At 35.1% G+C, this 24,581-nt stretch overlaps 1 protein-coding gene across 4 annotated transcripts in view; it reads left to right on the forward strand.

The window, feature by feature from the left end:
* SNX7 (sorting nexin 7) overlaps positions 1-24,581 on the forward strand; it is a 128,488-nt gene that overhangs the window by 37,299 nt on the left and 66,608 nt on the right. For all 4 annotated transcript variants that reach the window (XM_031967125.1, XM_031967126.1, XM_003769678.4 and 1 more), the window contains exon 6: positions 11,287-11,486. In XM_031967125.1, coding sequence (XP_031822985.1) covers positions 11,287-11,486 — 200 coding nt within the window. The remainder of the gene's footprint in view (positions 1-11,286; positions 11,487-24,581) is intronic.

The raw sequence follows: 24,581 nt of genomic DNA on the forward strand, positions 1-24,581 counted from the left end.
TCTGCAAAATTCCCATAATTCTCTACCACCTATAAGATTAAAAAAAACTCCTTTAGCCTTTAAATTCCTTCACAATTAGTCTCTTTGTAGACTGGTTCATATTAACTGGTTCACAACTCTTGGCTTCTAACCAAACTGAATTAATTGTTAAATGTACATGTTCCATCTCCAACCTCTTTTTTTTTTTTCCCCCTTAGGGTATCTCCTATACTCAGAAGGTTCTCTTCCCCTACATTATCCTCCAAGATTCAGTCTATACTTTTCTCATATTCCCAATTATTAGTACTTCTCTTTCTTCCCTTGCAGTCCCACATACACAATTTCCTCTCTTCTAGTCCCACATTACCCACACGCACACAATTTTGTATTTTTTATCTATGAACATTACCCTTCCTATCTCCCCTTTTTGCCCCTGCTGTGTAAATTTCTTGATCACTGAGATTGTTGCATTTTTGCCTTTTTACAAGATATCATGGTGACAGCTTAACCTAAGGACTTAGGTTTAAATCTTCAGATCTCAATGCTATCTTTGGCAAGTTAATTACCTTCCTAAATTTCCATTTTCTCATTTGTAAAATGAGCCTATGGAATTAAGTCTTTTCTAACTCTTACTCTATGATCCATTGAATTTGAGTTAGAGGAAATGAGATATAATGAACCTTGAATTTCCAGGTAGAAATAGCCATATATTCTAATAATTCTTTGAATTACTGAGTCACAGGACCCAGTCACAGAAACACATGTATGAATTCTTGGATATATGTTTTATGCCTTTTCCTACTATTTTTTTTTTCAATTTGTTTTCTATTTTTACAATTTCTCCAGCTTTGGAAGTTAAGATACACGCTGCATTCCAATTTTTTTGGATAGAAAAAAAGCATAGTCTTCTGTTTTTATAAGGAGAAATTAAGTAAATCTTTTCACTGATACCAGGTCAATTAAACAAATATTTGTGGAAAATATAAAATGTATAAAGCACTGTGGTTGGCATTGTGGAAGATGGAATGATTCGATCCTTCTTCTTAAAAGGTGTATGTGTGCTAAGTAGGGGTTAAGTTGGAGACCAAGATGTGTTAATGTGTAGGAGGAAAAGATAATATTACAGGGTGTAGCAAGTGTCTTACTGTGGTTTGAAACTACTAAAGCTTAATACTTCACTAGTAAAACTTAGAGGGATATATTGTATTATGGCAGAAGCATAAAGAAGTCTTTCAAATTGAAGTTAAGAAAAAGAATGTTTCAATGTCTTCTCATTCACTTTCACTCCAGCTCTTGGGAGTAATTTGTGGACATAGTACATAACTTGGAATTCTGCCTTATTCTACCTAGGTAGGAACACCTAATCTCTCTGAATTTAACTTTTCCCTTTTTACACCTATTCAGTGAAAGCCTAATATTCTGCACAACAGATATATAAGGACAGAGAAAGAAAGCACTTCTATCAGTCAGAAAAAGCATAATTTATAAGTGGGTCTCACTTTTTTGTTCCTGATGTTAATAAATTATTATTTTTTTTTCAAATGGAGTAATTTTATATGCATTGGTAAACTAGCTATTTTAAGAATACTTTTAGTATCTTTTGTAAAGTGAAGAATCCTGAAAATGTATTAATCATCAAATATTGATTGGTTTTATATGAATGTATTATCATAAATAGTATTTTCTCAGAGAACATTGTTGTAGTAGTATACTGGTTAGGAATATGCTTAATGTTCTTTTTAAAAGACATAACAATAGTAATAGTAAAATGTTGGAGAAGTAAATGGCAAATTACTCTCTATCATTGCTGAGAAGTTGGACCTGAAAACAATGGTGAAGTGTCTTATCAAGACAAGAAATGGCTCAAAAATGAGTTATTGAGTGGAATAAAATTCTGATGAAATATAAAAAAATTCAAGGTTTTGGGATTTGGTCCAAGGCATAGAATTTGAGTTCACAACCCAGCTCTGGGTAGAATCTGTGTGTGCAAATCTCTTAATCTCTGTCCCATAATCTGTTCATTTGTAAAATGACACAATTTGACTAGATAAATTTTCATATTCCTTTTGATCTGAAATTTATGATCCTGTGATTTCTACTTTCCTCTTTACTTATTCCCTTATCAATATGCTGGTATTTCATGATGTCATACTGATGATTAAAGTAACTCAGTAAGTATTCTCTCAGTCTTTCTTGGTTTGTACCTGTTTACATCATTTGGCCCTTTTCTTTTCTATTCTATTAATGTGTCTTTTATATAGATTTTTGAGGCATACATTGGATAGCCTTAGTTACAGAAGGCTCCTTAGAATCCCTTGGCAATACTTAAAGTATTTATAGAATATAAATGTGCCCCAGGCAGCTGTTTTATATAATCCCTCGAAAGCTGTATTGTTTATCAAGCTTTTTTTTCTAAGAAAACTGGATGTTAGGATAGACCTTGTAAATTTGAATCCAAATGTATAGTATAGTGAGAAGATTATCTGATTTGCAAGTTTATGTAAAATATGACATATTAGAGTGTCACTGTTCAAAACTTAAGGGCATTCTTTGTCTTTAGAGTGTGAAACTGGATTTTCTTTAAAATGATGAGATTATTGTTCTTTGTAGCTTTGGGAAATTGTTGTCCCAGATGGTCCATTCAGCCTGCATAGGTTATTTCATATTCAAATGAAAGAGATTTTAATTTTTTCCCCAGCTTAATGTATCCCACTTTAAATTATGAGTATCTTTAGAAATACAAGTTTCAGAATGCTTCTGAAATTGAAATTATAATGAACTTTTTTTTCTTTTTAGCATTTTATGGTAAAAAATAAACACAAGGCCAATGTTACCTTATTTCATCCTTCCAGTTACTAGCAATCCAAACTTGGGAAAATAACTTAACTTCTCTGTCTTCCTCAGTTTCCTCATCGGTAAATAGGATAATAATAGCACCCATCTCATGCAGTAGTTGTGAGGCTCAAATGAAATGAAAATCACTTTTTAAAATTAAAAAGCCTCGTGTAAATACTAGCTTTTATTATTTTGTCATTTTTATTTTTTGTTACTATTCAGTGAAATCAAGTGAACTTACCAATCTTTGACATTTTGCTCCTTCTATTGTAGATCATTAAGTTATTATGCTATGTTGTCTTCTATGGAACCTTATTAGAACTGTCACTGATTTTTAACTTTTTAACTTTTTTTTTTAAATTGGAAAAAAACATGCATTTTTCTTTTTTTTTTAACTAAGGATTAGCTTTTTTATCTTAAAATTCTTATTTTTAAAAGAATTTAATTCATCAAAAACACTTTCTGAGTGGCTTTTCTATGCAGAACACTATAATTGTGATGATGGTGAAGATAAATATATTCAAAAATGAAAAGCATGTTCCCTAGTATTATGTTGTGAACAACAATTTCTAGTTTTATTGACTTTCCTGCTCCATTTTATTAACTTCATTTCCTTTTTAGGCTTCAGTGTAGTGCAGTGGAAAGATTTCTGGATTTGAAGTCTGAGGAATGGGGCTGGAGCATTCTGCTTTTATCCCTCAATACTTGTAGGATCTTTGATCCTTGTTTGCTTATTTGAAAACAAGAAGGTTGGACTCTGATGGCCCTTTCAGCATTAGAAATAGTATTCCTTAGAAAATATTGAATATACAAATTCTGTTTAGGGGCAAAATGTTGCTTGTTTAATAATAATGAGTGGAAGATATCACATTAATTATTTCATTTGACTGCCTAATTACAATAGTCCTCTGGCTAGATATTGAAAGTATTAATCATATTATAAATGAGGATATTGACATTCCAAATAATTTTTGAATATGATTATAAAAAGTGTCCTAAGTGGTAAAGAAATTGATCCTAATTCTCCTGACTCTAAATTGACTGCTTTTTTTTTTTTGCCTCCTTTATTAGTTTTCCTAGTAGTATTACTCTAGAACTAATGTTATAATAATAACATTACTTACTTGACTATAATATATTGAATCCCCTTTTAATGTTTGATATCCTTGGGACATTTTCATGTTTATCTTTATGCCTGCAGCACCTAGTGCAGAGCTTTCCACCTAGTAGGTATTTATAAATGTTTGTGAAATTAAATTGAAATGCAGATTAATATTTTATAATATAACTATATATTATATGTAACATATAAAACATTAAAATAAAGTTAAGATTATATATGAAGCCTTCCCCTAGCAATATTATATTTATAGTAAGTACTACCAAAATAAAGATTAAATTTAATTGCATAATATCTATTTGTTGTTATGCCATGTTATCTTCTATGGAATCTTATTAGAACTGCCACTAATTTTGAACTTTTTAAAAGTTATTTTTTAATTGAAAAGAAGCATGCATTTTTCTTTTTTTTTTTTAATTTAGGATTAGTTTTTTGTCCTAAATTCTTTATTTTTTAAAAAGAAATTAAAATAAAACTATATCTATATCTATTGTAAACATATTATCAATAAATCCATTAATCAATAATCATTAATTAAGCAATATTATATTTGTACATATGCACACAGTGCATATATATGAGTTCATATGAATGTCTGTGTTTATGCACGTGTTATATGTATACTCTCATGTGATACACATTTTTGCATATATACATGAATTGCAACTAGGTCTAGCATATGCAGGGTTACTAAAGGGAAAGAATATAGAGATATAGAGAGAAGAAAGCCTAGGATAAAACCTAGGGGAACATGTAGTGATTGAGAGTGTCAGCTAAGCAGATGGAGAAGGAGCAGTCAGACAGATAAGATGAGGACCAAGAGAGAAGAGTATCATGAAAACCCATTGAGGGAAAGTATCCAGAAAGATAGATTCATTAATATATCCTAGGCACCTGGGCTCACAGTTTTGTTACTGTCTTCTATTTCTCACTTGCACTTATTCTGTATATCCATGCTATTGTCAAGTCCTGTCATTTCTGCCTTCCCAACATCTCACATATTAGTCCCTTTCGTTATTCTCATATACCTATCACATTGATGCAGAGTCTCATCATCTCCCTTTCACTGCTGAGGACATCATTACTCTCCTAATCACCCAGGGTTTAACCTTGATGTTATCTTTGAATCTTTTTCTATATTCTTTCCCGTTGATTCATCTTTAAAACAACTCTTATGTCATACCTTCTCTCTTCCTATCTAGACAATACTCAGGAACAGGCTTTGATTCTCTCATACCTGGACTATTGCAGGAACCTTCTGCTTATTCACCCTGTTTTAACTTTTTCTTGACTCCAGTTCTCAAAGTATGGTCTAAAGAATCCTGGGGATCTTTGAAACTCTTTTAGAAGGTCTACAATTTCAAAAATAGTTTTTATTTCCAGTATGGTAAATGTCTATAGATATAATCCAGATAAACAAAAACGCTTTGGAGAGATCCTCAATAATTTTTAATAGGATAAAGATAGTGAAAACAAAAGTTTGAGAACCACTGCCCTAAAGCATGGGTCTGTATGTCACCCTCCTACTCACTCAAGTTTAATGGCTCCTTGTGACATTCAGTATCAAATATAAAATCCTTTGGCTTTTAATGACCTTCACAAATTGGCTCCTTCCTACCTTACTAAGTATATTTTACTCCTTTCTATGTAATCTGATTTAGCAACATTGGCTCCTTTGCTTTTCCTCACATATGACAGTTCATCTCCTGAGTCTTTTCCCTGCCTATCCCTCTTGCCTGTAATGCTCTCTCTTTTTACTTTCATCTTTAGGTTTCTTCATTTCTTTCAAGACTTAGCTCAAATTCTATCAATGCAAGTACCTTGATATCTGAGATTGCCTTCCATGAACGCTACAGAGCTTGTCTGTACATATTTTTTGCATTTACACGCACATTAGAATATGAACTTTCTAAAAACAGGGACAGTGTTTTTGCTTTTCTTTGTATCCTTGATGCTTAGTGCAGTGCCTCGCATACAGGAAGTGCTTAATAAATGCTTGTTGATTGATTGATCTTCCAAGAAGGATGTGGACTGAGAAAAGGCCATCAGACATGCCAATTAAGTGATTATTGGAGTCTTTGGAGAGAACAGTTCCAGGTGAATGATGAAGTCAGAAGACAGACTGTAGAAAGTTAAGAAAAGAGTGAGATGAAAGGAAGTAAAGACAGTGAGTATGAAGTATAAACAACTTTTTTTTCTTGGAGTTTGAGAAAGAAGAAAGATATGGAGTGATAGTTCCTTTAGGGGATGATAAGATCCAATGAAGGTTTTTGTTTCTTTTATTATGAGGGAGACCAGGATATGTTTGAAAAGAATAAAGAATTTGCTAGCAGATAGACAGAAGTTGAAAATTCCAGAGGCAGGGGAGACAGTGATTGAAGTTGCAATGTCCTAGAGATTACAGGCATTGGGATCAAATTCAGAGAGAGAGAGAGAGGGGATGGCCTTGACAAAAAAACCAAAAACCAAAAAATCAGAATCAGAGCCTGAGAGAAACTCAGATATTCTTTAGCCAAGAAAAGAGGCCTAAGTCTGACTGTGATAGCTGATATAATGAATGCGAAAAATGTAAAACACATAAAAGATGAACAACTCTTGTCAGTGGCTTCAGTCATTTCAAAGGCATTTACATTATCTAGCTACAAAAGATCCTCTAGCCCAGCCTGAACCTGTACAATCTATCTCACTGATGGTCTTTCACCTTTACTTGATGAAGTCTATTACCAGTTCTTTAAGTATTCATTAGTTCTTTAAGACTATTTGTTCCATTTTTGAATCATCCTAATTGTTAGGGAGATTTGTTTGTTTCCCCTTCAGCCCAGATCTGAGTCTCTGAAATATCTACCCATTATACCTACTTTTGTTCCTTAGGGCCAAATAAAAAGTCCATTTCCTTCCCTCCTCCCTCCCCCTTACCCATGACACCCTTTCAGATATTTCAAGATTGTTGTAATATTCCATTTAAGGAAATAGGGAGTGATTTGATTTGTGTGAGATAACCCTAAATTTTTAAGCAATTAAAAAAACACAGCAAAATATAGGGTTACTACCTTCAAGTACATAGAGAAACATGAACAAAGCTTTTTGCTGAAAGTGTTACTGAGCAGAGGTCCTTCTGACCTGTCTTAATGATTAAAGAAAGTGATATACAAGGAAGTCACTGTTTGCATATATAACTGTGTAATTTTAAACTTATTACAAAGTCTCTTAGAAGATTAAATATTCTCCTGCATTTTTGCATAGATATTTAATTTGTTTAGCAGACTATTGAATCCCAGAAAAAAAATATACATAAATCAGTTGCCACAATGAAATAAAGGGCAATTTAAACTGTATTGTGGCCATGTTTTGTTAAAAGTATGCAATTTCAGCAATTTTATCATTTAAAATAGGGAATAGAACATTAACTAGTTATACAGGTAAAAAACATGTTACATTTTCATATCAATCAAATGAAATAACAGAAAATGGTTTGTCAACCCTAAGGTGCCTTATAAATGCTAATTTCTCATTACTGTTGTCCCTATGTTATTTTAGAAGGAGGAAGCACTGATGAGAAATGAAAAAAGAACAGAAATGTGTGGAAACAAGAGGATGACATAGGTAAAGATGAAAGGAGAGAATAAAATGGAGGGCTTTTTCAAAATCATCTTGTTAACTTAGAAAGTGGGCATTCAGTAGACTAATCATTTGATACAACAACCCTTTGGTTAGTCCATGCATCTGTTTCTCATCTAAAATTTGAATTCTACTTAAAAACTAAAATGAACCTGTGAGCCCATTGATGTTGGTATTAATTCCAGTGATGCATATTGCTACTCATCTATATCATGAGCACTCTTGCTACTCTTATGCAGGTTCTATTATTTTTGACACATGGGATCAACCTGACATAGTAGGTGTCTTTTCTAAGTTTTTTCATATTTCTAGGGTAACAGAAATCACATGGATCATCTATGAGTTAGCTCTTACTCTGTATGTCTGTGTGGACATCCTTTTTTGAAAGTTCATATCTTTCTTTAATGCCTTTCTTGCCATCAAACATTAAATCTCCTACATACAGTCTAAGGTGTGGCAGTCTGCTCATTTACCTTTTGAGTGATCTTCAACTTAAATTCTTTGGAGACTAGTGTTCTAGTCATGGCCAGTGAATTCATCACTAAAAGAACAACAAATTGGTGATGACACTCTCCATATTGAACTAGAGAAGTTCTCAGAAGGCAAATAATCTTTTGTGGGACTATACTCAAAGCTTTCTAGCCTGTCAGAACCTCTTAGAACTTGTACTTTATAGAAGTTGTCTTTGGGAATATAAGATCATTCTCATATCATGATGAAACCATGAACTTTATTTTTGAAGTAAATGTTTATTTTTGCATGGCATTTTGCCTGTTCTCAAATGAAAAACAAGGTTTTTTGGGATTTTTTTAAAGATTTATTTGAAATGTTGGAAATCTCCTTGACAATGAAAACATCTAATGGCTTTGTCTTATTTGACAATGCTTCAAGATAACATTTGGAACCAGCATTCTACAAAGAAATTGTGGACAGCTAGGTGGCACAGTAGATAGAGTACTGCGCTTGGAATCAGGAAGATTCATCTTCATGAGTTCAAATCTGGCCTCAGACACTTAATAGCTCTGTGAACCTGGGCAAGTCACTAACCTCTGCTTGCCTCATTTGCTCATCTGTACAATGAGCTGAAGAAGGGGAAGGCAAATTATCTTTGCCTGGAAAACTTCAAATGTTTTCCTTATTACAGATGATCAAAAAATGAAAAAAAAATTGTCAAAAAGTCTCAAATAATAGTTTGATCTTAGTTTTCCTATCAGTTGCAACAAAGAAATTAACAACAGAAATGTTTAATACCAAGACAAAGTACAAATGAGGAGTAGGATATAATTAAAAACTACTGGACTTAGTGTTTTGCCTTATTTTTTTTTTCTTTCTAATTTCAAATTGTTTTGATATAGTCAAAATTCTCATGAGGATACTACATAGAATTTTTTTTTCAAAAAAAGAATTAAACATTCATTTAGAAATAATTTAATATGTCAAACTGCTTCTTAATAAACCATCTAAAATTTTCCTGAGTAGCATAACTATAGCAATCTAACTGGAGTTAAGTATTTCCTATCCAGTGGTACAATAGCCAGTGAAATATCACCTTAAAGAGAACATGCTTTGGACCAAGTGTTTAGTTCAATCCAAAACTAGATGAAGTCGAGGACTGTGATTTTTTCCCTGACAACTGAGTAAGTGGATGAGAGACTTAAATTGGAGTTCAAAAGTCATTATGACTTCATATATTTAAAAAAAAAAAAATTCTTTTAAAAAAATGTTTTGTGGGATTCTAAAATTTTCTAACCTACAATAAAAAAATACTGAAGCAGACCTCTGAGCCAATGACACTTTATTAAAGAGTCCATGATCCTCTCTAATGCAGTGGATCTCAGGTCATCCTTAAGATCTGAGATGGCCTCTTCCTCCAGGGCCTTAGTTTTATAGTACTTGACACTCAGACAATACAAACTCTCCAGCAGAGTCTACACAAAATACAAAAGCCCATTGCTTGGTGAATGGGTTAATGAGTGATCTTGATAAACTTATTTTGACCTTTCAGAAGGTCCTACCAAGTTGATGAGCAATTCATGGGCTAGTTGAAAGACAAGTCAGAGACCAGCAACCAGAGTCAATTACTGGCCAAGTGCTCTTGGTTTTCTCCCCATTGTGGGTAAGAGATGACAAGGGGGACAACAAAAATAGTTGGGGACCTTTCCATTTTATTGAGTCACTTCCACCACACTGGTATTGCTCACCATCACAAGGAAAAACGAGGGTAGAGATCCTTTAGTTAGCTTCCTATAGTTAAGCAAGTGAACTATCTGAGGTCTAATAGCAGAACTAATAATCAGTATCCATGTGGAATCATATTAAACTGATTAAAACTGATTGGTATAAAATAGGGGTCCAAATAATTATCACAATTTTGTAATATAGACTCTTAGTTTAATGCTTGTCATGAAAATGAACTAAAACTTTACTGAAAATTGTGTAGTACATCAATTCACAAAAATAAGATTAATGAAACTTAGACTGGTGTAACATAATTTTTTTTTCTAGTAGATCCCAATTGCTTATGGAGTAAAATACAAGTTTCTTAGTCTGGCATTTAAGACCAGCCATCATTTGACTTCAAGGGAGCTAGATGGTCCAGTAGATAAGAGTTCTGGGCTTGTAATCAGAAAGACTCCTCTTCCTGAGTTCAACTTCTACCCTTAGACATTCATTAGCTGTGTGACCTTGGGCATTTGCTTTAGTTTCTTTCCCTGTAAAATGACTTGTAGAAAGAAATGACAAACCACTTCTGTATCTATGCCAAGAAAACTCCAAATAGAGTTATGAAGAGTTAGAAATGACTGAATAACAAATGATTTGACTTCAACTTTTTCCATTCTGATTTCATATTTCTTTTTTCATATAGTCTGTACATCTAGATACATTTCTTCTATACATTTGTTTTAGAATTTTTCGTCTCCATAGCTTCTCCCTACTTTTTATCATATTTTTATTTATTTATGTATATTTTAACTCTTCCCCTCTCTCCCCACACAACTCACTAACTCTTAATAGATTGAAAATTCTTAAATGGCAAGTACTCTATTGTCTTTCATCTTCGAATCTTAAGTATTTATGAGAGCGCCTTACATACACAGAAAATGCTCAAAAAGTATGTGTTTAACTTTTAACTGATAGTGCTGTGATAGTAATTTTTATATTGGAAAAGTATAGCTTGTTTAGATTTAAAAAAAAAAATTTGAATGCTGATTCAAATATTCAGCAAAGTATATTCAAAGAAAGAAGGAAGGTGGGGGAAAAGAAATATTGATCAAGTACCTGTTGTTTGATCAATATTTCTTTTCCCCCATCTTACTTCCTTCTTGGACACCTGCTATGTGCCAAGCATTATGTTAAATACTTACAAATATCAATTATCTCATTTGATCCTCGCTACAATCTGGGAGATAGGTACTATTATCTCAATTTTATGATTGAGGAATCTTGAGGGTCATAGTGGTTAAGGGACCTGTCTGGAGTCACACAGCTAGTAAATATCTGCTAGAAACAGGATTTTAAGCAGGACTTCCTTACTCTCAACCCACGACTTCCTCTACTATATTAGCCTAAATAAATTATTGTTGGTAGTATCAGAAAAAAGACTGTGTTCAAGTGTTATGCCTGAGTTGTGTATATATATATATATTTTTTTTTAACAGCTTCTGGTCAATTATAGTGTTTATTAAGAAGCTCTGTGTGTCCTTTTTGTTTGTTTGTTTGTGTTTGCTTTTTAGAGTATTTTGAGGAAATGAAGGAATATGGACCAATCTATACCTGGTGGTCAGCATCTGAAGAAGATCTGGTTGACTCCCTGAAAGGTGTGGCAAGCTGCATTGACAAGTGTTGTAAGGCCACTGAAAGACGGATAGTTGACCTTTCTGAGACACTGCTTCCAGTTGTACATGAATATGTCCTTTATAGTGAAATATTAATGGTAAGTTTACTTGAATTTATTTATTTATTTTAAATACTGAATGTAACACAGAAACAAGAAGTAATTGTCAGAATAACCTGTCTTTCCTACTAGTTCTTAACCTGGAGTTCATAATCATTTTTTTTTTTTTTAATTTTGACTAGATTTCAATGCATTTAATTTCCTTTTTAATACAGTGTATTCTGTGCATTTAAAAAACCCCATCATTCATAGAAGGGGTCTTTAGGTTTCAGCAGATGGTCAACATTTTTCATATCCATAAAAAAAGATTAAGTAATCCTTCCTCTCCAGGCAGAGATCGTTTGTTTTTACATTTTAAGCAACATTCTTTGGGTTTCATAAGATATGCCCAAGTTAAACTGGATCTTACTAAAAGTCCCAATTTTTATTTCGATGATGCACAGAGACTGAAACATTTTTGAAAGCAGAAAATAAATACAGAAAACCATGATTCTTTCATTCCTTGTTTGAAGGTTAGAAACTTCTGTGTACCCACTGTAATTTATAAATATCTCTTCATTTATTTATTTCTTCATTTACTTGTGGATTTGGTAAAAACACATCAGAAATGCCGTACAAATAAATTAATCACTCCAGTTCAGTTGACCAGAAAAGTTTTTACTTTGTTTAATGTACTTGTTCTATGGATAATTGAATAGGGAAAAATTGTTTGACTCTCAAACTAGCTCCATATTATGGGATTCTAGAGCAGGATGGTGGACAGCTAGATGGCACAGGGGACAGAGTCCTGGGCCTAGAGTCCGAAAGATCTGAGTTCACATATGGCCTTGGACATTTACTAGCTATGTGATCCTGGGCCAGTTATTTAACTCTGTTGATATCAGTTTCCTCATTTGTAAAATGAGCTGAAAAAAGTAAATGGTTAACAACTCCAATATCTCTGCCAAGAAAATCCTAAATGCTATGTGACCCTGGGCAAATCACTTAACCCCAATTGCCTCAGCAAAACAAACAAACAAACAAACAAAAAACCCTAAATGGACCCCAAGGAGTCTGATGTGATTGAAAAAATAATTCAATAAGTGCAAGCTGGAATTCTGATATCACTTAGTTAAAAACTTTATTTTGTAGTTGAAAAAAATGAGGTCCAGCTTTAATTTCTATATTTTATATAATTGCAGAATTATGGATGACAGAATCTAGCATTGGAGGGACTATAAAGCTCACTTAATCTAACCCCCTTTTTCATACATCAGGAAACTGAGTTATAAACATCTTTAACATGTACTGACTCTTTCATTCTGGAGAAATCATTCCCCTCTTAGGGTCCCAAAAAACTTTTAAAAATAGTTTTTTGTTTTTCTAAATGCATGCAAAGATAGTTTTCAGCATTCACCCTTGCAAAAGTAAACTCAAGAAAATAAGTCATGGAGAAAAAAATATATCTGTATTGGCAGAGGGAATTCCTTACTACTTCTGGTAACTTGCACAGATAAAAATCAAAGATTTATTAATTTTAAAAAAATGTACAAGATGCTGTGCAAATATTGAAGATTCAGAGATAAAACAAATCACAGAAATATGTGAATAATTAGAATCCAAGTTAGAATGTGCTCAAATGTATTAGTGAATTCAAACAGACTGGCAGAGAAAATTCAAGGAAGATGAGGTTATTCCAATTGGGATGATCATGGAAAGATGTGTTGTAATGGAATTCCTTTTATTGTGCTTCATGATCCATGGAAGAGGTATCAGCTGATCTCAACCAATCAATTAACAGACTGCTAAATGACACAATAAATAAATCATCTTATTGTGACTCAGGAGCACTGGAATCGAAATTTTGCCTGAGACAACTTATTAATTCTGTGCTTCCTGAAGGAGTCATTTAAACTCAGTTTCCTCATCTGAAAAATGAGAATAGTAATAATGTCTACTTCATAGGTTTGTTGTGGTTATCAAATGAGACAACATATGTAAATTGTTTTGCAATAATAAAGCTATAGATAAATGTCAGTTATTCTTGTCATTCTTATTCTTATTATACTTTATTAAGTGCCTACTCTCTGTGCTGATACTGGAGATACAAATACATTCAAGGAGGGATAACAGAAGAATGAGTGAATCAGAGAAGAGTGGTTCACTAGGATCTTGGGAGGAATAGGTGTCAACAAGTAAGAGGAAACAGCAATGAAGAATGAATCAAGGAGGATGAGGATTGTGAAGAAGCTATTGAATTTGGCAATTCACTGATAATTGAGTGAACATTTTCATTGAGTGGTAGAAGGGGAATCCATTTTGCAGAGGGTTAAAGAGGAATCAAATGTGGCAAAGTGGAGAAAATGTGTCCACTCTTCTTTTTTAGATATTTGAGATTGAAAGGAAGAAGAAAGGTTGGAAGGGAAAGGAGAAAAGGGAAAATAGCATGCTTAAAGCAGTTGTTTTTAATTTTGGTTTTTTTTTTTGTGTGTGTGTGTGATTTTTGAAAATAGGGAAAATCTGAGCATATTTGTTATAGGAAAAGGCCTTTGTCAAAAAGGGATAGATGATTTTGTATTATTATTACTGATAAGGAAATTGGGGCTAAGTGGCTTTCCCAAGATCACACATCTAGTAAATGTTAAGTGTAATAAGGCTGGATTTGAATTCAGGTCCTCTTGACTCATGACAAGTACTCTATCAATTGCACCATCCAGCTACTATTGTATTATTGGTTTATTCAATTTTGATTCTGTTCTCAATGTTATATGAAGCTTGGCATAAAACAATTCAGCGTTAAATTTTCATAATGCTAGAAGAGTTGACTGGTTTCATCCCATATGTGTTATATTGACTAGAACCATTTTAACAGTATACTTTATCAAATTGTAAAAATTAGCCACTTTTGCAGTTATTAGAGTAGGTAAAATAAGGGAATTGGTCAAGTCAGAAGTAACAAATACCTGCAGTTAGCTGAGACCCTATTCTTCCTGTTCCAATTCCCCAGTTCTCTGGAACTCAATTGCAATTATCTGGTTGTTGCTATCAGCCCCACTGAATAACTCTCCAGGGGAATGTTTGGTCTCCAGTCTAACCTTACTTAAGTATGGGAAAAAAACCAAAAACTACTCTTGAATAAACTGAGAAAAGGCTGGATTATATTTTATACACTTTTTTCCTAAGAAAAAAATCAGCCAACTATTATTCCTCAAAAAATAAAACCAAAAAACCCTTCAAAACAGCAATACAAACTCAGTCCATGAAAGTTAACTGGACATAGTTTATAAAATAAAAGTATCTGATCTAAACTAATCTGAGGTTACTTGATCCACCTATTTCTTGAGATTTATTCTCTCATGACTCATCATTCAAATATTTCCAAGGAAGAAATAAAGCTTTTCCCAAGGTTTTTAATTACTTTCTTCCTTCAAATTGTAAATTCTAGCCTCAGATTATATAGTAGTTGCTGGAGATTCTGAACCTGGTTCCTTTTCCTTTCTTTTAGATGGCCTCTCCCAAAGGAACATCTGTTCTCTATACCAGCAAAAATTAATGGAATTTAATTAATACAGAATATAAGCTCAGCCTACAAATTCCACCTATTTCTCTAGAGTGGTTCTTTAATGACTTCACTAAATTAGTCTCAAATGGAGCTCTACCATAAATTCTTTCATTCTATTCTTTTCATATTCACAGAATCACAGAATTATTGTGAAGACTCTCAGTGTTCATTTTGTCCAATTCATACCAGTCTGTCAAAAAAGCATCACTTATTAAGCGCCTTCTGTATATCGGGCATTGTGCTAACCACCAGGGATATAAAAACAGGCAAAAAATAGCCACTGACCTTGAGGAGCTGAGTCTAAAATGACAACAAGGAAGCAAATAGATAATAAACAGGAGTGGGGGAAGTGTTGTAGGAAGACTGGTTCCTCAGGTGTTAGTGGTGAAATTCAAAAGGGACCTCAAAAGATTGGGGTCACAGACTGGTGTCACAAAATATTTGCTCTAGGCAAAGACACTGGAGTGGTTTGTCATTTCTTTTCCCCTGCTCATTTTACAGATGAAGAAATGGAAATGAAAAATGAAAGGCTTAAATGACTTGCTTAGGGTCACATGGCGCTTAATTGTCAGAGGTAGAATTAGAACTCTGATCATCAGGACTTTAGGCCAGGGGCTGTATTTATTGTTCTCCCTAGGTGGGATTTTTGTTGGAATTTAAAAGCAAGTCTGGGAGACAGATTTGGGGAGGATAAGCATTCCCGAGCAGCTGTATAGTTAGAGAAAATTCTTGGCAGCTAGAGATGTAATGGACAAGTGATGCAGTTAGTGGCAGTGCAGAGAGTTGTGGGAACCCCTCTTTGGTTGGCGCAGGTCCAACATAAAATAATTCATGAACCCAAAATATTAGACTGGCAAAAGGAAGTTTATTGTTGACACTACAGAAATCAGCTCTTGTTGGGAAGACTGACTTCCATTGACAAAGTCCTGATAGAGAGATAAAGGTCCTAGCAGAGGAATCCTGGCAAAGAGATAACAAAAAGTTTATCTCTGAGAAGAGAATGTCTCTTCACAGTGGGCAGGCGTCTTGATAGGCAGCTTTGCCAAGAGGAGAGAGGTCCCTTGGCATGGCATGATTCCTACATCAGGCCTCTGCAAAGAAATGAGCCCCAAATTGCCCTTTAATAGGAAATCTGAGACTGAAGTTTCAATTGAATGAAATTCCTTCAATGTTGAAACTGCCCCCAGGCCTAGATTTCCAATGAAATGAGACCATTTATGCTAAAGCTAAGTAGGAGTGGTCCTGGACTAATTTTCAACTCAAATGAGGATGCAGTTACTCAATAGAAATATCAGGTCCAGATCTCCAGTTAAATGAAACCAGTTAAATTCCAGCTAAGTAGGGAGTGGTCCTGGGATAATCTTAATAAAACCACTTAACTGCCCCAAAAGGTAGGTCCCTGTCAAGAGTTTCAGGGCTCACTCCAAAAGTCAAGGACAGTTTCAAAGAGGACAGTTTCAGGGTTCCCCATAATAAGTAAACATTTAGTAAATTTTGGCTTTGTTCCTGGATATATGCTAATTTCTGAGAAAACCAAAAGATACAAAAGGTTCCTCCTAGATGCCAGTACAGAATAAATAGGAAGCAATTAACAGAAGAAAGACACTAAGATTAACTATTGGGAACTATTGGGAAGGTTTTGAGTAAAAGAAAGCAATCAGAGACTCTCGGAGTAAGAAAAAGCAAAAAGGGGTTTATTACCATCTTGTGAGAAAGGGAATCTCCTGTCTGACAAGGCGTTTGTCAGTAAAGGAGTGTCAAGCATGACTTCAAAACACAAGATTAAATACTCAGAACATAGAAGCCCCCTCACCCCTCCTTCGTCTTCTCTCTCATTGTTTGAGGGAGTCCAGGTTTACATTCTAATCACGGAAATCTAACCCAGAAACAAAAGAATACAACTCAATAATAATAAACTTTTAATTTAAGTTTCCTTAGAGAACTGATACAAGGAGATATAATTCAAAGCCATCATCAACTTTAAAAGAAGTACTTAAATGCTAATTAAGAAGTGGTGGGAAAATTGGAGGGGACAACTTTTGCTATATCTTTATTTATTATAAAGTCTCAAGTCATAATTAAAAGTATAGTTTAAAGCTATATTCCCACAATAGCATCTTCACTCAGTTAGTTCCATACTTAAGGAATCCCAATTGTAACATATATAATAAATGGTCACTTGGCTTTTGTATGAAGATTGTAAGCTTATGAATGACCGTCATTGTTAGGAAGTGTTTTTCTCTTATTATGTCTACATTTTTCTCCTTGCCAAATCCATCCATTATTCCTCATTCAATGCCCATTGTGTCCAAACAGAACACACCTCAACCTTCTACCTTGTGACAGCCCTTTAAATAGTTGAAGAAAGTGGTAAACTAAAAAGACAGCACCGGAATGCCTGACAAAAATAAAAGGAAGGTTGTTTTGTAGCATTTCCATTCTCAAATTGTAACCTGAAAATTTCTCCATAGATGTGAACTTGCTGTCTTTAATAAACCTTGTAGGAGTGATGTGAACTACCAAATCTTGTTCATATAGAATAATGTAAAGTCAGAGTCTACTGTTAAGTCTAGTTATAATCTTTAATGACATTCATGACAACTTTGAAGGAATTTAGCTTTCTCAGACTGCCTGGTACCATAAGTTAAAATAGTCCTGATGTAAACTCTCAATCACAATTGCATACAAAAAGAAGTTAACTTTCCCAGTCTGTCATTATCAGCATATCTTTAGACAGGTCTGAGATCTGATCTGCCAGGCGCAGGCCATCTACCTCTCTGTTCCTTCCCCTTCAGTCCCCCACTTTGTATCTGAGAAACCCCCAAGGTTCTGTTTCCCCTCTAAAGATCTTGTGTGGTTCAGAAATGGTGAGGGATCACCATTTAATAAAAAAGCTGGAGAGATCGCCAGAAGCAAAGATCTGTCATCCCACCCATCCAAGCAGGCAATTGAAGGGAGGAGGCACCTTAATCCCTAACGAAAATACCCTCTCCCATCACTGACACTCATGCTCACTGGCTGAGGATCTTACATTCTAAACATGGGAACTACCCAAGAAATTGAACTTGACCAGTAAGTACATAATTGCCCATATTTGACTGAAATAGGGAGAAAATGATGTCATGGGAGGATAGCAGGAAGGGGACTTGAGTGTGCTCTCTTGATCAATGCTTAAAGTCCTTCAGGCCTACTCACACTCTGAAGTAAATGAATCCTTACTCGATTTTCACAACTGTCTTGAAAGATCTCACCTCATCTCGTTCAATCTGCTAATGATGAAGATCTTTGCCAAGTTCTCTTCAAGACTAAACCCACTATTGTAATGCCAAAAGAAATTGAGCAAGATAGAGATTAGAGACCAATTCAATAATTTATTAAATGGAGAGAAATACTGGGACCAATGGATCCCAGGGCTAGAGGAGACTATCATCTCAAAGAGTCTAGCCCCAAGTATCTGGACAGCAAGCCTTTTATGGAATAACAAGAACAATGACATAATACAGAGACCTAGGTGGGGATAACCTCATAGATGGAGGTTACTGATATTCTAATGACATTAAGGAATGTCTATAAAACCTTTATCTCAACCATTAAGAGGGGACGGTCATGACCTTAAGGCAGAATTAAGAAATAGGACAAATGGAGGAACTGGTCACCCCATTAAAAGTGACCTTTGGCATGAACACTATGAAGTACTCTTTTTACTTTTATCATAGTGCCTTCCCTTTAATGATACCTTTCTCTTTATTCTAGCTAACTCTGGTTAGTCTAACCTGCCAGTCAATGGCTTTCTCCCATTTCATGGAATATTTCCTTTCTCCTGATTAATTATGAGTTCCCCTGGAGGAACTTGTCTTTTTCCTTGCTAACTATAAGCTCTCCCAACTCCCATTTCATATTGGCCACTCCTCATGTGCCTATTTTATCTCTTATTTTTATCTGTAAACTCTTCTCCTAAAAAAATCCTTCATTTTGGCAAAGAGAATGGCTATTGTGAATTTGTCACATGTTTATTTTGAACTAATTATTGCAACCTGGACTTCATTAGTAGTTCTTTGTGATGTAATAGGAGTCTTTGGTCCCCTGATCAAAGGTGAGGGGCCTGGGTCCAGAAACCCTGAATCTTCTGGCTTTGGCCTACCACCCCCACCCTTCATTCACCTGGAGATTACTCCTTAGCTTCTAGCCTGGGGAAACTCCTGAGATAATCACTATCCTTAATTCACCTGTAGATTTCTCTTCAGCTCACCACCCTCCACCCCTAATTCATTTGGAGATTACTCTTTAGCCCACCACCCTTGATTCATCTGGAGGTTTGCTTCTTAGCCTCTGGACATGGAATCTACTTGTACTCTTTAGCCTTGGAGATAAGAGATAGGATAAAGCTGTATTCTATCTCTCAGTTCTCTTGTTATTTTCGTAATCAGGATCCTAACCCACAGAAGTCTCAGCATCACAATAAACCCTTTTTTGGCCACTTAACTTGGAGACTGGGACTGCAAACGCTATTAGAGTGTCTCATCCCAACATTTGGGTCTTTTAAACTTCATTATTATATTCCTAGGCCAGAAGACTTTTACAATCATGGACAGATTGTTAAAACAATAGTACTCTAAGAGAGGAGGACCTTGGGATCACTGATTCTAAATTCATTAAGACTTTAGAATCATTGATGGATTCTTAGAATAGAAGCACCCTAAGGTCAGGGGGACCTCTTTACTGCTATTTCCCCTAGAAGCTATATTCCATCATATTTCCCTCTCAAGCAGTACCCCAAATGTATTTGGGACAAAGGGACGGAGATCACATCTTCTGGTTCCTGCCTACTGGGATCCAGACTGAGTAGAGGAGGCACACAATTTGAAAATGGTAATGGCAGCATTCTGAGGGTATTCAGGTTGAACAAATAGTTGGAAGTTCATAGCTTGTTGTCTGGAGGAAACAAACCTTCAAGTAGGTTAAAAATGCAAGGCCAAATATGAGCAAAAAAAAAAAATTTTTTTAATGGAATTAGTATGGGGATTACTAAGGACGGTAACCAGAAACCCCATCCAGAGAGAGACTTGGAGATATAGATAGGCAATTATGAATGTCTCTCATCCAGACAGCTTTTCCCTGGGTAAATACCAAGAACGTTTCCCCCAAATCCCTTTTGTCTCCTCAAAGGAGTAGGTGTAAGGAGTAAAATAATATGACATTATATATAGTGAAAGGAATGCTCAGGTGGCCCAGGGTGCAAGCACTATAAGGTTTAAAAGGCATTAAACAGTGGGTAGAGAGGATGACATGCAGAATGGAGATAATAGTTAATCTCAAATGGGTTTGATCTCCTTTAGCAAAAACCTCTGAGCCTTTTCAGTCTTACAAGGAAAGGCTTTTTCCCAATTAGTAAAGGTATCAACAAAAACCAAAAGCAGTTTGAACCCCCTGAGAGGGGGGGATATATGTTAAATCTATCTTCCAGTCTTCCCCTAAATATGGACCTTTCCTCCAGATAAGCTTCAGGATGGGGGGTTTAGCAGACTTTTCAGAATTTACTTGGGCACAAACTGGGTAGACCTGACAGATCTGTTTGTTTCTCCTAGCTTGTGAATAGTAAAAATAGGTTTCACAAGAGACTGGAGAGCATTCCCCCTCCAAGTGAGTAGCTTTTGTGGACCAAAGAGAAATTTCCACTGGCTGTCTTCTGGGATTAGAAGTTGGTCTGAAAATGTTTGAAACCAACCAGAAAGAAAGAGAAAGAGTGTACCCCCTTTCTTTAGCAAGGGCTTGTTCCTGGGAGATATGAGGGAGTGTAGGAGTTGGGAAATTAAAGGTGCCATGGTCAGAGGCAAAAAGGCAGCAGCATGGGCAGCTGCATTTGCAAACTGTTTCCTTTTGCCTTAAGTGAATCCCCCTTGTGGTATCCTTTACAAGACATAACAGAAACCTTTCTAAGTCCATGAAAAGCTTGTAATAATTGTAGAATTTTCCCTGCACACTAACCGGGGGAATTATTTACTTATTTTTGTTGTCAAAGGTCATCTTTCTTTCCCTTTGGCCTCATGAGCATGCAAAACATGAAAGGCATATTTGAAGTCAGGCTAGACTGACTTCCTTTCTAAAGCTATAGTGAAACAAAAATGCTCTGAACAGAATGGGGAGTTAGAAACCCCAATGGTTAGAGTGAGCTTGGGAGAGTCTTCAATTAGAAGGGCTGCAGTAGCCACTGTTCTAAGACAGGAAGGTCACCCCAAAGACACCAAGTTTCTTTGAGAAGCAAGCAAGGGGTCTAGGATAGGGTTCCAAGGACTGAGTCAAGACTCCTAGGACCCGGACCCACCATCCATCAACGTACAGCATAAAAGTTTAGATAGGGCTAAGGCCGGAGCAAGAGATTAGTTTAGCTTTCAGGATCTTAAAAATCTTGGCCTGATCAGGGTCTCATTTAAGGGGAATTATGTGTGGGCCTAGAATAGAATCATAGAGGGACTTGGCAATAACTAAAATTAGGTATAAAATGCAGCCATGTCCAGGAAAGTACAAAGTGTTTCTTTGAAGAAGGTTCAGGGAGTGATAGGATTGATTCATCTCTGCTGTGAGCAAAAAGGAAGTGAGAATTAATTCATGGCCCAAATACTCAACAGGATGCTAGGCTAGATGGGCATTTAGACAAAGAAACTTTTATAGCCCTTGTAGGCCCAGAAGTTAGGGGTTTTTATGGCTGCTCCCAAAGGAGCCTCTCCAGAGGGATTGCACATCAAGATATCATCTACGTATTGGATAGCCAGTGTCTGTCCAAATATGTGGGGGCTGTCATGTAAACCTTTAGCTACCTCCATGTTATGGACATGACTGTCCTTGTTAATTGGTGGGGGTTATGTTCCCTTGGATTTGCCCTTTCAAAGACAAAAAGAAATTGTGAGTCTTTATGCAATGGTTTGGGAAAAAAAGCATCTTTAAGATCTAAGGTAGAAAACCATTGTCCCCTGGGATACTTGTACTGGGTTCGTGACTTCTACTGACCATTTGTTCTGATTATAGAAATCTACTAAAAGAGGAAAAAGTAGTGACATGAGTATAATAGTGTCAAAACAAGGTCCGTCAGGCCTCTGCTTAAGAGGACATACATGACAGGATAAAGCATCCTTAGCTCTGTTTGACAACCAGTCATGAGTAACAATGCTACATCATAGCCAGACTCAGGAATAATCGGGCGGGAAAAAAAGAAACAACTGGAAAAGTGAGTCAGAAGTATCCCACCTTAAGGAGAAGCTAAGGTTATCCTCCCAACTTTTGCCCAAATAAAACATCCACTTGTGACAGTTCAGGAAAGCATCTCTCTGAGTAACTTATGACATTCAAATTCAAAACTCAAAAGAATATCAGTTAGAATCCTAAGAGATTTTATTTCTGATAGAAAATTCTATTAATCACTGTTTAGGACTAGATACATTATTTTAAAAGTTTGCCAGGACTTAAACACATAGGAGATTTTATTTAACATGATTTATATGTTTAAACTTAACCTGGTACAAAGGATCAATCATTAAACTAGCTTGTATATTCTTAGTAAACACATTCATTATTTAAGAATTATAAATCCTAAACAGGCTCAGTTCTCAAGGCTGATGACCTTACTTACCCTGATGGTTTCAAAAAAATTGGCAAGCATAAAAATTAAGGAGAGTTGACAAAGACCCCAGAGAAAGGGCTAAGCTTGCTATTGCCCTCCCCAACTATTCTTAATGTTTTCATAACGATAGCATTCTAAGAGAAGGGGGACCTCAGGATCACTGATTCTAAAGTCAGAAAGAAGACTTTTACAGTCATTAACAGATTGTTAGAATAAAAGCACCCTTCAGGTGGACCTCCTTACTGCTGTTTCCCCTACAAACTGTATTCCATCACTCTTGCTCCCTACCTTTACCCCCAGAATGTAAGCTTCTTAAGAGCAAAGACTATTTAATTTCTGTATTTTTATCCCTCAGCATATTTCTCAGTACCTCAGTATTTAATACATATTTGCTTTTATTATTTTTTTCAATCTTAACATGTTTCTAGTCTTTTATTTTAAAAATCAACATTCAGTTTTTCGACTTTTTCAGTTCTGAATAAGGTTCTCTAATAGTTAAGACAGATAAAACAGAGCATAACTTTTTTTTTTTTTATAGTTAGTAACTCTTAAAATTTGTATTGTGTTTTAAAACAAGACTTCTTGGAACTTTTTCCATTTTTGATCCCTTTTAACCCAAGAAATTTTTACTTTACCCTGGGTACATTAGTATATAAAATAGGTATATAATTCAAATTCAAACATTTACTGATAATAAATCATAAAGAAATAAAAAAAACCAAATCTTGAGTGTGTGTATCTGTGTGTGTATATATATATATATATATATATATATATATACAATTTTACCATTTATTTAAGATGAAAGCAAATTTGCCTACTAATGAGATGGATGTGCTTGTTTATTTTTATATAATGAATTAAATCTTGGTGGAATATCTGATATTTCAGAACATAGAGCATTCAGAAACCTTTTACTGTTGCCAAACTTTTCACAACCCCTGCATTCAGTTACTCTACCCCAGATGGAGTCTTGACCTAGAGTTTAAGAAGCTTTGCTTTAAAGCATCTTCATTTCATGTGATTTAGGAGAGCAATTTCTGGTTTCAAATCATGTGTTTGGAGTTCAGCACCAAATGTTGAGTTTGATATAGTCACCAAATGTTGGGATTCAATCATGTGAAGAATTCACAATGGCCATATTCTTTGGCAAAAGGTAGATTTATTTAAGAAAAGAAGTTACAGACAAACTGAAGAGATACAGTAGATACCAGGAGTGGTAAATATGAAATAGAGTTGGGGAACATATTGTTAGCAAGTATAGGGATTTTAACAATTAATGATGAAAAAGACAAGTACTCTAGTGGAATTCACAATTACCAAGGAGAAAGGGAATACCCCCATGAGGTTGGAGTATGCCTTTAGCTGACAGGCTAAATCTGTAAAGGAATTTAGCACCCTAAAAAAGCTAGTTAGCTATAACAAGGAGAAAGAATAGAGGCATGGTAGGGGATGAGAGGAGGGACACCATATGGCAAGGACAAGGGGGAGAGGGAAGGGGAAAGACACCAAGAAACAGTGTTGGGACAGACATAACTCAAAGAGGTTCAGCAAAGATGGCATGAGCCATGGACAGATTTATAGGAGAAATTTAACTTCAGGGGTTTGACATAACTCAGATTTCTGATTGGATATAACAAGGTGGGACTACTCATGACCTTCACAGAAGGTGGGACTATGAGGCTAAATTGATCCTTATCAGTACCCTTCAAGGGAGTAATTTCATCAATATTTCAGTCTTTTTCTGCCAATGACACTTAGTTACTCAGGACCTCCTTTCATTGATTTTCAAATCTACATTCCCATTTGGTCTTTTGTGAAATAGGCAATGAACGTATTGAGATCACCTTTTTCTAAATAAGGAAATCAAATGTCAAAGATGTTGAGTAGCTTGACCATAAGTATTAGTATTCTGTGTGTTTTTATATACATGTATATTTGTGTAATGAGTACATTTCATTGCATAATTGCTAATGAA

This window comes from Sarcophilus harrisii, chromosome 4 (genome assembly GCF_902635505.1).
Source record: "Sarcophilus harrisii chromosome 4, mSarHar1.11, whole genome shotgun sequence".
Lineage (NCBI taxonomy): Eukaryota > Metazoa > Chordata > Mammalia > Dasyuromorphia > Dasyuridae > Sarcophilus > Sarcophilus harrisii.